Source organism: Metopolophium dirhodum, chromosome 1 (assembly GCF_019925205.1).
Source record: "Metopolophium dirhodum isolate CAU chromosome 1, ASM1992520v1, whole genome shotgun sequence".
Taxonomy (NCBI): domain Eukaryota; kingdom Metazoa; phylum Arthropoda; class Insecta; order Hemiptera; family Aphididae; genus Metopolophium; species Metopolophium dirhodum.
The window spans coordinates 38,528,151-38,539,417 of NC_083560.1; the positions used below are offsets into that span (position 1 = coordinate 38,528,151).

The following is an 11,267-nucleotide window of genomic DNA, read 5'->3' on the forward strand; positions in this document are numbered from 1 at the left end:
GGAAGTCGAATATTATTAGAGGGATTTACGGAGTAATTAACCGGGAAATTTTCGTTATAATATTCGAGCGTAGTACGAGCGCGTACGCATAAAAAAAAAAACATCGCGGAACAGGGCGAGGGAAACGGGTGAGGGGATACCGTATCGAAATTTAACACGCGTAACATAGGCGGTCGAACGTTTTACGTGTTATTAGATAGGTACTCATCCATGTCCAACGTACAACGAGCGTTTACGTATATTTCATTTTAATATTTGTGCATGATATTTATTTTATAAGTAATAATTTTTATGTATTATTAATTTTGGTGACGGTAGTTACGTATTATTAGTTTACAAATCAATAATAGTATATACATGTAGAGTAAATACTTTTTGGTAATTACTCACGCGGATAGGATATTAATAAATTTAGTAGATATAATTTATAAGTACCTAGTAGATATAATTTATTAAAAATTATATATATGTAATGTTTAGATAAATATATGTCAGAATCCGATAGTTCAGATATTGATACTAGTTCTGCGGACAGTTCAATAAAAGTTGAAAATTATAAATCTAGGAAAGAATTAAAAGAGGCAGTTTTAAAAGACGCTGTAAAGAAAGAATTTTTAGAACAAACTAGGAAAAACATAGTTAAAACTGTTAGGAAAAATTTAGTAAGAACACATAGTTTAACAGAACAGATAGGTACCGCGCCACGAAAACAAACCGTAGGTCGTTTAGGTACTAGGTCAGACTCAAGCGTAATTCACGTGCAGTTAGAGTCAGTGGTTAAGAAAAAAATGAGTAAAATGGATTTAGATAAAGCAATTGCTATGATACCTATTTGCACGGGCAAAAAGGACGTAGCCGAATTTATAAATATTTGTGAAATCGCAATTAAAGAAACAACGGAAGCAGATACACCGATATTATTAAAAATAATTACTTCTAAGTTAACGGGAAATGCGTTAGAAGTAACAAAATATCGAAATTTAGAAACATGGGGAGCAATAAAAACAATATTAGAAGGGGCATTCGAACAAAAAGTATCGGAGAGGGCCCTATCAATAGCTTTAAACACGGCACGTATGGCCGAGGGAGAAAGTGTAGCAAAATTCGCTAGTAGAATCGAAGAGTTGTATTATAAACTCTGCGCGGCAAGTACGATAGGTCTAGCTCAGGCCGAGGCAGATATAGTGAAAAAACAAACAAAGAAACAGGCAATGATCATATTTATGACAGGGTTACCTCATCACCTATATACAGTATTGAAAAGTCGAAATCCCAGTACATTGGAACAATGTTTCAAAACGGCGATCGATGAGATGCTCGAATATGAGTCAAAAGTAGAAATGGATAAATTACAGAGACAAATCGGTAATGGAAAACAGGCAGACGTCAATAACGAGGAAAAACGACAAAATGGTGGTAATACAAATAACGCAGTTAATCGCGGAGGAAACGGTAATTCAAATCAAAGCAATAGAAATAACAATTTCAGCGGGTATAACAATCGATATGTTAATCACAACAACCGCAATAACTATGGGAATAATAATCAGAGCGGATATGGCTCACACATGGTTAATCGCGGCGGTCAACGAGGCGGAAACGGCTATGGACGGAATTTCAATGGCAATAATGTACAACAAAATAATATTAACCGAGGCACCGGATGCTACACTTGTGGTAGATCAAATCACATAGCGCGAGATTGCTGGAGCAATCGACCTAATGCGCGACAAAATACGTATAACAATAATCGTGTAAACGGCACGCGCCATGCGAACAACAACAATAATGTTCGTAGGGACAATAACAATACTCAGGGCGTACTTTGCAGTTACTGCAATAAGATAGGTCATGAAATTTCAAGCTGTTATACAAAACAGAAAAACGAAAGAAGCACGTCGGGAAACGCCAACGGACCATCACCAGTGGGAGTCAGATTGGTCCAAGAAATAGTTCAAGACCCACACACAGGATTTTCCACATCACAGCAAAATTAATAGACAACCACATTACTTTAGAATCACCCAGTTTTAATAAGAATCAAATTAAATTATTAGTCGATACTGGGGCGGATCTAAATATAATTAAAATTAATGCATTAAAAGGAAACACTGAAATTAACGAAAACGAAAAAATTTATTTGAAAGGCATCAATGAAAAAATAGTTTCTACAATAGGAAAAACAGAAATAGAATTAATAATTAATAATGAAGCATTCGAAACACAATTTTATGTTGTAAACAATATTTTTCCGATTCTGGCAGACGGAATTATTGGTAATAAATTTCTAATAGATAATCATGCAGTAATAGACGTTGCTAATAACACGCTAACAATAAATAATAATAAAACCGGAAGCGATAGTGACATCTGTTTTACATTAAAACCGCGCTCAGAGACAATAGTACAAATCGATATACCCGATACAGAAATGAATAATAAAAATATTTTAATTAATAAACAAGAATTAATACCGGGCGTATATTGCGCGAATATTTACAATACAGTCAAAAACAACAAAACTACAATAAGCATATTAAATATATCTGAAAAGACACAGGAAATAAATGTAGGTCAAGTGCGTAATATTTCATACGACACGGATGTTTTGACAGATAGCGTACGGTGTATAAACACAATTGACACTGAACGCTCGCGTCGGGTCAGGGCGTTGATACGTACTGATCATCTTCAAGTTCACGAATATAATTCGATAATAAAAATATGTGAACATTACGCGGACATTTTCTATTTAGAAGGGGATAATCTTACGTGTACTACGGCAGCAGAACACGTAATAAAAGTTCCTAAGGATTTGAAACCGATTTATAAAAAACCATATCGTTTACCGTTTTCACAACAACCGGAGATAGAAAAACAAATAGGTCAAATGATGAAAGATGAAATCATAGAAAGATCAATGAGTCCGTTTAACGCACCATTAATATTAGTCAAAAAGAAGGAGGACGCCTCGGGAAAACAAAAATTCAGAATAGTTATCGATTTTAGGGCACTTAATGAAGTAACTTTAAATGAGTTTCACCCATTACCAAATATAACGGAAATATTAGACCAATTAGGACAATGTCAACTGTTCAGTTTGATAGATTTGAAATCGGGGTATTTTCAGGTACCTTTGGCTAAAGAATCAAAAGAACTTACGGCATTTTCAACGGGACAAGGGCATTATCAATTTAAACGATTAGTTATGGGTCTAAGTTCAGCTCCGGCGACATTTCAAAAAATGATGACAAACGTGTTATCAGGGTTGATAGGAATGAAGTGTTTAGTATACCTGGATGACATAATAGTGTATGCTAAAAATTTACAAGACCACAATGAAAAATTAATAAACGTATTCGAGAGATTACGTATACACAATCTAAAAATAGAACCGGACAAATGTAGTTTTTTACAACGGGAATGTTTATTTTTAGGTCATGTAATTAGTGACGAAGGAATCAAACCGGACCAAGCGAAAGTTAAATCTGTAAAAGATTTTCCGGTTCCTAAAAACGTTAAACAAATAAAAAGTTTTTTAGGACTTAGTGGGTATTATAGAAAATTCATAGAAAACTATAGTGCTATTGCTAATCCAATAGTGAAATTATTAAGAAAAGACGTAAAGTTCAATTGGGACGAAGACTGTCAAAAAGCTTTCGATAAATTAAAAGAAATATTATGTTCAGAACCAATTCTACAATATCCGGATTTTACAAAACAATTTATACTAACGACAGACACTAGCGGTAGGGCGCTAGGTGCAATATTATCTCAAGGTAAAATAGGATCGGATTTACCAATAGCTTACAGTTCTAGAACTTTAAACAGGGCGGAATGTAATTATTCGGCAACGGAACTAGAATGTTTGGCGATTATATTCGGCGTAAAAACATTTCGACCGTATTTATATGGTAGAAAATTTACAATTCTTACGGACCATAGGCCTTTGTCATGGCTATTTAATTTGAAAGACCCATTATCCCGATTGGCAAGGTGGAGACTACAATTGGAGGAGTACGAATATGAGATAGTATACAAAATGGGCAAGTTAAACACCAATGTCGACGCGTTATCGCGTATGTATAATATTACAGAAATTAAGGACGAAAGTTATGATAATTTTATGCAAAAATTCGAAACAACAGTAATATCTAATAAAGACGTTAAAGAAGTACACGGCGAACTAATAAATAGTCCGTCGGAGTACCACATAGTATCTGAAATTGAAAAATATTATAATTTTCGATCAGGTATTAATTACGAATTAAAAATGAGATTTGGTAGAGACAAGCAATTAAAATCTCATAAAGATTTAGGCGACGTCGTAAAATTCAAAAGCGGAGATAGGTACATAATATTTTTAATAACAAAAACGAAAAAGAAACAATTAGCCACGTACCAAAATTTACACGTTGCTTTACTAAATCTTAAATACTTTTGCGAAAAACATAAATTAACCAAATTAGCAATGAACCAATTAGGACGACAAGACGGACTAGATTGGGCAAAAGTTAGATCAATGATAAGATACATTTTTCGTAATACGAACATAGAGATAATAATTTGTACCAAATTAGAGTTTAGTGGGGAAGAAAAATTAGTAATTTTCAAACAATTACATAATTCAGTATTGGGTGGACACCTAGGGATCAACAAAACCGTAAAGAAAATAAAGAAACAATTTAACTGGCCGAATTTGAAGCAGGACGTAAAAGAATATATAAAGAATTGTACAGCATGTCAGATGAATAAAAATACTAACAAACATATTCAATATCCAATGGTAATTACTACCACTAGTACGAAACCATTTGAAAAGGTATTTTTAGACATTGTGGGACCGTTGGTTACAACCGGGTTAGGTAACAATTATATACTCACGATGCAATGCGATTTAACAAAGTTCAGCCTAGGGGTAGCAATACCTTGTCACACCGCTAACGTGGTGGCAAAAGCGTTCGTAATAAATTTTGTTTGTATACATGGAATACCGGATGAAATTTTAAGCGACCAGGGCACCGAATTTATGTCAAATTGTTTCAAAGACGTATGTAGATTGTTAAAAATAAATAAGATTAAGACTTCTGGCTATCACCCGGCTAGCAACGGCGCGTTGGAACGTTCTCATAAAACGATGGCAGAGTATTTAAGACACTATGTAAGTAAAAGTTTAGACAATTGGGATGAGCTTTTACCTTACGCAATATTTGTATACAATTCTACGGAACATACGTCCACAAGGTACCAGCCATACGCGTTATTATATGGCAAGAATATTAATATACCAGTTAAACTAAAAGCAAACCCGGAACCTAGGTACAATTATGACGATTACGTATACGATCTTAAACAAAAGTTCCAGGAAGCTCATCAAATTGCACGGAACAGGTTAATAAAGAATAAAGAAGTAAATAAACGATATTATGATAGGAAAACAAATACGGAAGAATTAAAAATCAATGATATGGTTTTACTTAAAGATCATACTCAAAGAAATAAGTTAAGTCCACTCTGGAAGGGACCATACGAAGTACTGGACGTGTTAGATTCAGAAAATGTAGTTATATCGCGAAATCGAAAAAAGGTGACAGTACACAAAAACGATGTGAAACTATATTACGAAGACAATAATGTGAATAACGAAGAAATCGAATAAACACATAACAAAATTTTAATTATAAATAATTAAGTAATAATAGGATAAGATAAAAGTAGTCATACAACACAGTAAAATATATACATATATATAGTATAGATATAGCGTAGGATACGGAATATTTATAGTACACAAATTAAGTAAACATTAAACGATAAGTCGGCGTGGGATGTGCTCACGATAGCATTTTAATATGAAGAATAAAATATATGGATATTATAGGTGGATTTCATTAATAGCGATAGCAATTGGAACAGTTAAAAACCAGGAAAATGCAAATTCCGGCAAGGGGTCAGAAATCAAGATCTATTATAAAAACGAAGACAATTATAGAAGAAATCTAGTAGGAATAGACTACTATCAATCTGACACAATAATCATGCCACAATTTCAATACAATGAATGTAATATGGAATCGTTACAAATTATATGTAGCACGCCATATCACGGAAGTGCACCTCAACCATATCCCTTTGAAAATGAGTACCTCATGGAAAAATCATGTGTAGTACAAATAAAAAATAAAAATGGAACATATTATGAACAATTCAAAATGGAATCAGACTATTTTTTAAATTTTATTAAAATAAGAGATATGGAAGGAGTAGACAAAAACAGTGTAATGCAAATAAACATAACAGCAACGACAACTGGGTCAATCGAGTTCAACGCCACGGAAGTAAACAATGATTATAAGAGCGTAACTAGCACAGTAGGTCACACTACACGGGCAGCAAGAGCCGGACGTACAATATCGAATGACGAATTAAATAATATTACGGACGAAACATCAATGCAACACTGGAGGACCACAGAAAGTGAAAATGTAAATTACGAAACAACGAAGGACAGTTATTATATGGAAAATAATGAGAAAGCAGTTGTGTGCATTCCAGAGGAACGTGTAATTAATTACCTATATATATTATGCGGAATACTAGGAATAATAGTAATAATAATGCTGTTAATAATGACAACTGTAGTGAGGCACTATAGATTAGTCAGGAAGGAGAGATATCGATACCTAGTACGAACGTTAGAATGTACGGAAATGGATACAATACGAGCCCGCGACGATATAGTAAATTCGCAACTTTAAAAAAAAAAATATATATATATGTAATATAAAGATTAAATTAAATTAGGATTAATCGAATTCAAACAAAGTTAGGTAGTATATAATTAACTAATAGAAAATCTAATTATAGGGAAACATACAAATTATTCTGTACCAAACTGGAACTCGCCATTACGAACGGGGAACATGACAAAAATACGATAGGTGACGGAAGTAATATGCCACCATGTTTTACGAAACATATACAAATAGCAAACAGCCAATTGACTAAACCTTTCTCAGAGGACAAAATAAGAAGAATGGAACAAAGCATCGCAACATATCTTTACGACATGTCAAGAAGCAGAATCAGAAATAGATATTGTCGGGAATTAATCGAACACCTGAAGTGTATACCGGAACCAGAATTATTATTGGAACATGTATAATTAATGTATGAAAAAAAAAAAAAAAAAAAAATAATAGAATTATTATAGGATAAGTATACATGGTAACAGATTCCTAGTAAATTAGTACATGCAAGCATGACACAAGCTTCATTTTAAGAAAATTACGTAGATAGAAATTATTTTAATATGGAAGTAGAAATAGTAAACACAATAGTAGTTAGATTAACATTAAATAAATAGAAAAAAAAATAATAATAAAAGGAAACTTGTAGGGAAGAGGAGATAACAGCACTGGTGATCATTGATTCAGATGGGACTAAGCTACTAGTGCAATTCAGTAACAGTGCAAATGAAGAACCGGAATTCGAAATGATTTTGAGCGTTCAGGCGGGAGGTCGCCTGGTGGTAATAGTATTAAAAAAAAATGATACGTACGTGGGTGAAATGGAGATATACCGATATGCGGGGGAGGAGCCTATGAGACAGACGACACATAATCTTAGGACGTTAGTTGAAAATTACTACGGAAATAGAAATAACATCCCTCCTGGCAGGTTTCCGGAAGCGGAAATCGTTGAATTATGTCAAACGTTATGGGATTGGTTCCGGAACCCGTACGCGTGTAACGTATCGACAATACCATTTTGTTACCACCTGAACATCAATCGAATGACCGACCGAGGCGGAGCTAAACCAATAGGCGTAGCGAGCATAATATATAACCGCACGGAACCACCTGTAACCACGGGCAATGAAGATGAACAACAATTAAATGACAATATAGCACTGGCAAGAAGGGTCATCAACGAATTTTGGGAATTGAATAAGGGAATAAACAGGGTAACATGGGCACAGTATTGGAATGTTAACAATGATAGGTTGTATATACTAAAAAATAGCGACAATACTGAAAATAATGTTAGTAATAACAATATAAGCATTAATAGTAGTATTAGTAGGGGAATGGCTAACAATAGGACACGGGAGCCTGTCATTAGAAATATTAACATGACTGAAGCAGCAGGACTGTGGTGGTCGGATAGTGACAGTGATAATGATAGTTTAGGAAATATAACACCGAATAATACAATTAGTAATATGGACGAGTTAGACGGATTTAGCGATGACGACAGTAATATTGACATTTATAGGAATATAAATAGTAGTGATTATGAAAACAATGTTACGAATTTACTTAATGTTAGTAATGTAGCTATAGAAAGTATTTTTAATGAAGTAGAAGATAGGTACATAGTTAGGAATAATAATGATAGTCAGTAATGAAAAAAAAATGAAAAAAAATGGGATGGAACTAATTAATTTTGACGGTTGGCGGTATAGGAACGGTGGGAGTTGCCACCATATTCTGAACGAACAAGCAACCACCGGAACTCACTGACAACAGGTTATAAATTAATTAGTTCAATTTCAAACGCAATAAGTACGCGTATTTTGTCCGGGCCGATGAGATGAGACGAAAATAATATATATACTAGAGATTATTTCAACAAGATAAAACAAGTTTGAAACTAATGTGTATATATATATTGTTTTAGGTTATCTCTGATTACGGCAGGACATGGTCAAATTCCATATAGGGTGGAAGAATTTAGAAATCAAACACTGATGTATTATGAAAATTACGGTACAGTTCGGTTGACAGGAGCGACCTGGCAACTGATCACGTATTTACCATTAAAAAATTATGACCTTAGGCATGACAAATTACAATTGGAAATAGGTATAATAACTAATCTTTGTAAAAACAGCGCAACAACACTTGAAATGTGTTCTAGGCTAGACAATATTTTTAAAGTAATGTTTCAAGAAATTTCCTTACAACGAGAAAAAATGTACGAATCGATAGGTAGGTACACCGAACAATCGGAAACAACCACGTACACAAGTAGGAAAAGGCGGGGTCTAATAAATTTCGTAGGATCGGCCATGAAAACATTATTCGGGGTATGTGATGAAGAATGTGCAAAAGAATCGGTGGAGGAAATAGGTAAAATAGAACGAACTAACGAACGCATGTTACACATACTTAAAGACCAAACTACGGTAGTTAAATCTACTGTAAAGGGGATTAGTACCACATCGGATGAAATAAATAAATTATACAATGAGTTAGTTAATAAAAAAGATATAATGAACGAAGTAATTAACAAAACAAACACGTTAGAAGCATTAGTTTTATCAAATAAAATACATGGTATATTCACAGCACTATTATCGCAATATTCAATGGAAACGCAATCGATAGGTGCTATTATAACTGCGGCTAGGACAGGGGTAATACACCCAAGTTTAATGACACCGCGAGAAATGGCAGACCATTTAACGCAAATTAAGTTAACTTTACCTATTAATTTAAATTTGCCTATGGGCACAAATCCGAATGAAATTTACGAGCTAAGTAAAATTACAAAAATGGCAGTGTTCTATAAGGATAGTCAAATAGTATTCGTAATAAAACTTCCGCTGGTTACCGAATTGGAGCTCACGTTGTTCAGAATACTTCCAATACCACAGCCGGTCGAAACAATGATAAACGGAATAAAGAATAAAAATCATAGTATTGTTTTAAAACCAGAATTCCAATATGTAGCGATTACAAAGAATAGGGAACAATATACCACGTTCACAGAAACTCAGCTTTTACATTGTACGGAAACAGAAATATTCACAATATGTCCAGAGTTTTCACCAGTCGTTCATTCGAACAACAAAAATCCATGTGAGATAGCTTTATTCAAAAATCCGGATGTCTTGCCAGAAACATGCGAGACGGGAGTCCTAGTATTATCGAAAGACATATTTTATAAATTAAAACATGCAAACACTTGGATATACACAACAAAGGGTGAAACATTGACTATTGCGTGTAGGGAAAACTCGGAACCATATATTACAAAAATACGGAAGCAAGGATTAATTTGGTTAAGCTCAAAATGCAGAGCGTACGGAAACGATATCATTTTAAATCCGACACAAGAAATAAAATCAAAACACTATGTTAACTTTATACCCGAAGTAGGACAGGGAAAAATATCATTTAAAGTATCCGATAGAATAAAGAGTATGAACCTACCTAAGATAATGGTTAACCAAGATTCACATAAACTCGAAAAAATACACGAAATAGCACAATCGTTAGATAAGGTGCAACAACAAATCGACAATGAAATATTAACACAATCAGGACAGTTAGAAGTAAGCGATACGCGTAACTATTTATTTTATTTAACATTGGGCTTGATAGTATTCTCGGTCATGTTAATCATTTTTATATACATAACGTATAAATGTAGGCTTACTTCGTTGCGACGTCCGCAATATGAAATGGTACGATTAGGTAGAAGTAAACTCTGTACGGATGATGTCAAAGTTGAACAAAAGTTTAATAAGGTAGACGAGCAAAATACACTCGGAGGGGAGGATGTACCACCTCAAATAAAATAACCTAAGAAGTAATATTTTGATAGAATATATATGATTAGGTTAGGTTAGGTTGTTATATGATTAGAATATATATGTAGAAAGTATTAGAAACTTTATAGAAAATATTTACACAAGTAGTTAGAAATAGTAAATTAGAATAAAATACACTAATTATAAGTTAATAATGACATTAAACCTATTATCGACTTTGAATTAGAAGGGAAGTCAAGTTCGTTGTCATGGATTTCGAATTTACCAATATGAGGAGAACAGACATTGTACTAATATCAGGAGCAATCTCAAACAGCCTAAACAAATGTAAAATTCGTAAGCTCGAGGGGAAACCGCTTCTCCTGCCACTCCACGAACAGATGAGAATTATGACTGTTCGTGAAACACAGTTGGCAGAGAAATCGATAAGGCGGATTTTTCACAACAAAAAGGAAGTGGAGACGACCTGTTTAGCGCAACTTAACAAAAGTCTGAATTCGAAATTAAATAACCTAACACCAGAATTCATAAAAAATTATATTTTGCGTGGAGATAAAATAAATGTAGTGGTATTGTTTGGGGGATCATACGATAGGAATATTTTAAGTAGACTAGGGTTAGGACATATAGAAGTTCTAAATATCAGATGCTATGATTTGAATTTCGATGGGGACTTCTACATGATATTAGAAAAATTAAAGGGAAA

General features: G+C 33.8%; 1 protein-coding gene across 1 annotated transcript; it reads left to right on the top strand.

Annotated features, from left to right (window-relative positions):
* Window positions 1-139: 139 nt before the first annotated feature.
* On the top strand, window positions 140-10,591 carry LOC132937988 (uncharacterized). The gene is made up of 3 exons (XM_061004640.1): window positions 140-1,158; window positions 9,393-10,335; window positions 10,441-10,591. Exons 1-3 carry the CDS (start codon window positions 489-491, stop codon window positions 10,589-10,591), a joined length of 1,764 nt encoding a protein of 587 aa, XP_060860623.1. The 5' UTR covers window positions 140-488.
* The last annotated feature ends 676 nt before the right edge of the window (window positions 10,592-11,267 follow it).

What these genes read in the sequence shown, in the direction of transcription:
- LOC132937988 (XM_061004640.1), top strand. Translation starts at nt 489, where the DNA reads ATGTCAGAATCCGATAGTTCAGATATTGATACTAGTTCTGCGGACAGT. An exon ending in CTGCGCGGCAAGTACGATAG is followed by an intron (nt 1,159 to 9,392) that starts GTCTAGCTCAGG and finishes CGCAATCGATAG; the next exon opens with GTGCTATTATAACTGCGGCT. An exon ending in ATATTAACACAATCAGGACA is followed by an intron (nt 10,336 to 10,440) that starts GTTAGAAGTAAG and finishes GTATAAATGTAG; the next exon opens with GCTTACTTCGTTGCGACGTC.